Source organism: Adelges cooleyi, unplaced genomic scaffold, assembly GCF_023614345.1.
Source record: "Adelges cooleyi isolate 19-005CV unplaced genomic scaffold, UGA_ACOO_1.1 ACOO_flye_CR_arks_rails_tigmint_CR_PRNA_451, whole genome shotgun sequence".
Classification (NCBI taxonomy): Eukaryota; Metazoa; Arthropoda; class Insecta; order Hemiptera; family Adelgidae; genus Adelges; species Adelges cooleyi.
Genome location: NW_026096135.1, coordinates 49 through 5,665, shown reverse-complemented (window position 1 = coordinate 5,665; position 5,617 = coordinate 49). Strand labels below are relative to the sequence as shown.

At 28.6% G+C, this 5,617-nt stretch overlaps 1 protein-coding gene across 1 annotated transcript; it reads left to right on the top strand.

Moving 5' to 3' along the window:
* Positions 1-385: 385 nt before the first annotated feature.
* On the top strand, positions 386-4,766 carry LOC126842221 (uncharacterized). The gene is made up of 2 exons (XM_050579109.1): positions 386-408; positions 3,148-4,766. The coding sequence occupies exons 1-2, from the start codon at positions 388-390 to the stop codon at positions 4,432-4,434; spliced, it is 1,308 nt and encodes a 435-aa protein (XP_050435066.1). The 5' UTR covers positions 386-387; the 3' UTR covers positions 4,435-4,766.
* Positions 4,767-5,617: the final 851 nt, after the last annotated feature.

Genomic DNA, 5,617 nt, shown 5'->3' with positions numbered 1-5,617 from the left:
ACAACTAGAAAATCAGATTCCAGCTCTATGAGGGTTTAGAGTATATTCATAAAAAAGTATGACGTCAAGCTTTTAGTAAACACTGATAAATAAAATACGATAAGTAAACTAACTATTTTTATTTTTTCTTAATGACTGGATTTACCCAGACAATTACAATTTGTAATTACGTTATATAACCAAAACTATTTGCTAAAGATGTTTCGAGAGTCTAAAACAATATTAGATTATCAATGTTAAACGTTTTTCCTAGCACTTCAATAATTCAGGTACATTATCACAATTCCATTTTGACTAATTCCACTCATGTAGTAAAAATATTTAAAAATGACCACACACGACTGTATTGTTTTGTCATTATATTTTATACTTTCAGTCAAATTTATGATGGTTGAATCAACAAAAAAAGTAAGCGTATTTTATTTTCCACAATCTTAAAATTTCGTTCTTACACACTTATAAGTTAAAAAGTCCCAACATTTTGCTGGCTATTTCCAACCAGCAATAGCATTAAATCCAAATCTCAGCTAACTTACCAACCCCCTCTTCTCTTCTCTCGTCTAAATACTAGAAAACCACCCAAAAAATGTACACATTTTTCAACTTAAAATTACGATGCACTATAGTTTTTTTAAAAATAGTCGAAAAAGTTCCAAATTTATATGAATTATTCTTCAAACATAGTACTATCGATAAACATTAACAAACCAAAAAAATATCATAAACACTTTCCCTAGAAGGGAAAGAATTTTTTTCTTTATTTTACTTTTTCAAGCAAAATTTTAGAGATTTAGATCTTAAAATTAAAGCAAAGGTAGATCTAAAATGTAACTATAACATATATATGATTTTCTCAGAAATCTGTAGTCAAATTTTTTATTATTAGGGAAAAACACCAAAAATAGTGTAATTTTACACATTGGCCGTAGTCAGTTTCTAGGTTGCTATGTGTGAGTGAATCAACAGTCAAAAGGTAATGAAAATATTTTCATCATATTGTTAATTACGATACATGGGTAACTATGATAGTACAATTTTATAGACATACTATCCACAGATTTGTATCGAAGCGTTTATTTAAAGGTGATTTCATCACTTTCAGTTATAATAAAATCTGTAGACCTGTGACCTCTCCGTCCCCACTATGCTCTGACCCCACTGTACTGGCTTTTTATATTCTTATTTCTATAACAGTTATGTAAACCACAACATTGTCGCCACGAAGCTATCGTTCTTGATTAACTCTTAACTCGTTTGAGTTATAACTGTAATATGTAATGTAACTATAAATTAATTAATGACCGTGCCACATTGTGGAACTTATTATAATTAGTGTTTCGTAAAATTATAGTATTCCCAACCAGCAATAGCATTAAATCCAAATTTCAGCTAACTTACCAACCCCCTCTTCTCTTCTCACATCCAAATACTAGAAGGCTGGCGAGAAATACATAGGTTCATTATACATCTATCACAACAAAAACACTCCATTTAGTTTTGTGTAAAAAAGAGGCATGTAAAAAAAATATTCTTTTAGCACTATAATGTATGTCATGTTTTGTTGAGTTAAGTTAAGTAAACCGAAAATGTTACCGATATATTTACAAACATATGTATTCTATACAACAATAGGTATATTATCATTGTAATGCATTCACAGTAATAGGTAATAGTTTAGTAATGTTTGTAAATTTGTTTTATCATTAAGCATACCAGTGCTTAAAGAATACATGTTTTATCTAACTATTTTTTACACAAAACAAAGTGAAGTAATTTTGTTGTGATATCATAAATTTGTATTTTATATTTTTATTTCCATAACAGTTATGTAAACCACAACATTGCCGCCACAAAGCCATTGTTCTTGATTAACTCTTAACTCGTTTGAGTTATAGTTCTAAATAATTATTGACCGTGCCACATTGTGGAACTTACTACAAATAATGTCTAGTAAAAAATTTCATGAGAATACTATCAAAAACAAATTATCTTAAAAATACCCATTATAATGGGTTTTAGTACTGTTGGTTGAAACGTGTAATAAAACTACGTTTAAGTGTATGCAAACTCTCAAATAACAATGTTTAAAACTAAAAAATTGTTAATAAAAAACAGATTGTTCACTCAATGCAAAGCTTATAACAAAATACCAAAATGTTAGCTCTATGAATGGTCAAAAATCAGTCTGACCGTCTGAACTTGTTTTAAACGTGCATGCCGTTTTTACCTCTTCATTTTGAGTTAAACAAAATATTTTAAAAAGTTTTATAATAATGACATTTTTGAAAGTTTCGTGATTTTGTAGTTTTGTACTTACAAAATCATGACGATCAATGTAGATATTGGAGAAGTTTTAGGGCAAGACGGTAATGCAGAAAGGTGATGAAGGAAGTAGTAAGTTTGTTAATTGACTTAGTACTTAGAAACCTGTAACATAATATGGTCCCTCTTATAAAGAGAACGTAAAATTGTTAAATTGGGAAATATTGTGAGTGTCAGTGTTCTGTATGCCAGGGAGATTCCTATACAGAAGAAAGGAAATTGTAAGGTATTACGATTGGGATTTCCAAATAGATTTAGATGACGCTAACGGTAACTATAAAAAAAAAAGTCCTATAATAAAACGAATACAAAGTTACATAATACAAACTATATAAACACTTCAACCATATGAGAATGAATAGTGATTCAGAAATTTATTTTAATATTATTACACAATACACATTAATTCAAGAAAACACCGAGACACCCCACCCAGACCTAACGATTATAATAAAAAAAAATTAAGAAACGTAAATCGAAAAAAAAAAAACCGTAATATTGTCACGTCACCGTCAACCAAAATTTTTTAAAATATTATAAACCATAATCGAATATTTTGGAAAAGCCTGTGTTGTATACCAACCTGCTACTTGACCAACTAATTACCAAAAGAATGAAACAGTAAAATAACATAAAAAGAAAGTCAAATTAAATATTAATAGTCGAGTACCTATAATATGTTTAGTAAATTGAACCGCCGTACGTATAATTTTCCCTAAAAGACATAACAAACCTGACTTAAAACATGTAATACAAAAATAGGAATTTACAAAAAAAAAATCTTATGTAAATATTTATATGTGAGTAGATATATTTGTTTTATAGGTTTCGCCGTCATATTACGTCAATCAAACATACAATCCTTTTTACGTTTTTATAGTGAACACTTTAAAAACCTACAATGAGCGAAAAATAAATTTAAGTAGAAAAGAAATAACAGTTTTGACAACCCCTGTTCGTACTTACTACGACACCAAAGGCCGCGAAATTGTGTTTGATAAATTTTATCAGAAAATCGAAGATATAAAATGTACATTCTCATTGATCGTGAAAACGAAACTGGCATACTTGTCTAATATTCTAGAAGGCTTGCAAAGTGGCGGAGCTATCGATGTTGCACGGGAAAAATTGAACGTATTAAAAGAAGAAGCTGGTTTTATGATCCTTTTGTTTCAAAAAGGCAATGTCAAAGCGGGTAAATGGTTTTGGAGTTATTATTTCAAAATCATGGCAATAACTGAATACAAGAGCAACAAACATTTTTTTGAGGAAACTCCTTTCGGAGAAAAAGAATTACAAAGCGATATTACAAAATTTATACAACACTGCAAGGATAACAAATACCTTCCCAAAAATATAACAGAGTTTGATTTTGTGTCAAAAAATTCCAATGTACCAATTTACATATTTCAAAAACTTCGTACGTCTGTTGCTGTAGATTATGTATACGGAATGCAATCTATATTGATAGACTATTTGTATCTAAAACCACTATGGGATGAACACGAATTATTTTTCAGTCAAATAACCGGCGCAGCCGTAGATTGGATGCCAACGATTAGACGCTACGCAGTCGAAGTGACTAAAACCAAAAAATACATTGAAAACCACCAATGGATATCGAAACCGTTCGGCCACCTTAGTTACCACAAGTTGATTAAACAAATTATCAGTGTGAGGATGTACACCTTTATGTGGGTAATGTTGGTAATATTCAACAAAGAAATGCATAAAAGGGATCTGGTTCAATTAAAACATTTGTATACTGAGTCAATGCGAATTATTAATATGGTAGAAATATTTATGCACTATACTGAAACTTTATTTTTTGATATAGTAGCAGAGTTTCGTTGTGCAATAAATGACAACCAAATCAACTTTGATAGCGTTATACCTAGAATGTCGGTAAGAGCTAATGAAATTCTAGTAGAGTTGAACGGGAGTAATTCAAATAGCAGTGATTGGATCAGTATTGACATAAACAAAGAATTTAATGATAATATGATAATACAATTTCTTCAAGAATTTGGCGGTAACTTTTGGCGGTTAAAAGAAAAGTTGACGGTATTAAATTATAACCTTGCTCTAAGTATTCTGGTTGAAGGAAATTGACGTTTTTGAGGTTAACGACAAATTTATTTGTCCAACATTGCACTTTTGTTTTTCTTAACTGCCTCTTACCTCATTTCATACTAATGCCATAGTAGGTCGGTCAAATCCTATATTTGATCATTCATATTTTTTTTCTACTAAATCCTCTAAATCTCTTTCGTTTCTTTTATTTTTTTAGTTACTTTTTTTTTAAATTTATATCGGTGTACATAATATTGATGTTTTTTTTTCTAAGAATTTTATCTAAAACACTTATCGAAGTTTCTATTTTACATAATGTATAATATAATAATATTGTTTTTTTAAGTTGTATGTTAGTCGTAAGAAATTCATGTATCTAACTTTGCACATATTATGTACTGTTTACGTTGTAATTCAATATATTTATTTAAAATACAATTTTTTTTTGTATTACACATAATAAATATTTAAGATATTATTTTTACATAATATTATACCTATATGAAATCTCATCGATCATCAATGATCTCGAAGCTTAATTTTGTGTTTAAATCCAGAGAGTTTTACAAATCACTTATTATAATAAGTCCATATTAAAATATGTAGTCGAAGTGTAGTTTCCCCCCTTTAATTTTGCTCGTTCTAGATTTTAATTTAGACCATAAAACTACAACTAAAAAAACCGAAACAAATTTGAAACTCTTTTGACTATATTTAATTAAAAGTTATAGCCTCTGTAATTTTAAGTTAAAAAAAAATATATAATTTTTTCGGTTTTCATATGGATGTTTTTTTTTTTATTTTTGGTACATTAAAATACCATTAAGGTACGATTTCTGATCTACCTGGCAACTCGCAACATCAAGAAATCGGTTAAGCGGCTTTAAACATAACATGAATTTCGGTTTTAAAAAAAATGTGTATATTACAAATAAGACAGTTATGCATCGAAGCAAGACCATCGGTGTTTAAAATTAGTAGAATACTAAAAAGACGACTATTTCGAGTCTACAAAAAAAAATCTGTTTTTTACAGCTTATTATATTTTGAATCTTACAATATATTTCATCATTATTGTTTTATACAATACACAGTCACATTTCACATGTCACACAGATAAAATTCATTACAAATTTCAGTGCATTATAATTTTCAATAAATAATTTAAAGTATTTTTTTTTTTTTTAATAAAAAAATGTACCAAAACGTTACATTTTTAAAT

Bases quoted from the DNA above. Each gene is read 5' to 3' on its own strand.
- LOC126842221 (XM_050579109.1), top strand. From the start codon at position 388: ATGGTTGAATCAACAAAAAAA. The intron at 409-3,147 runs GTAAGCGTATTT...TTTGTTTTATAG, and splicing joins TGGTTGAATCAACAAAAAAA to GTTTCGCCGTCATATTACGT.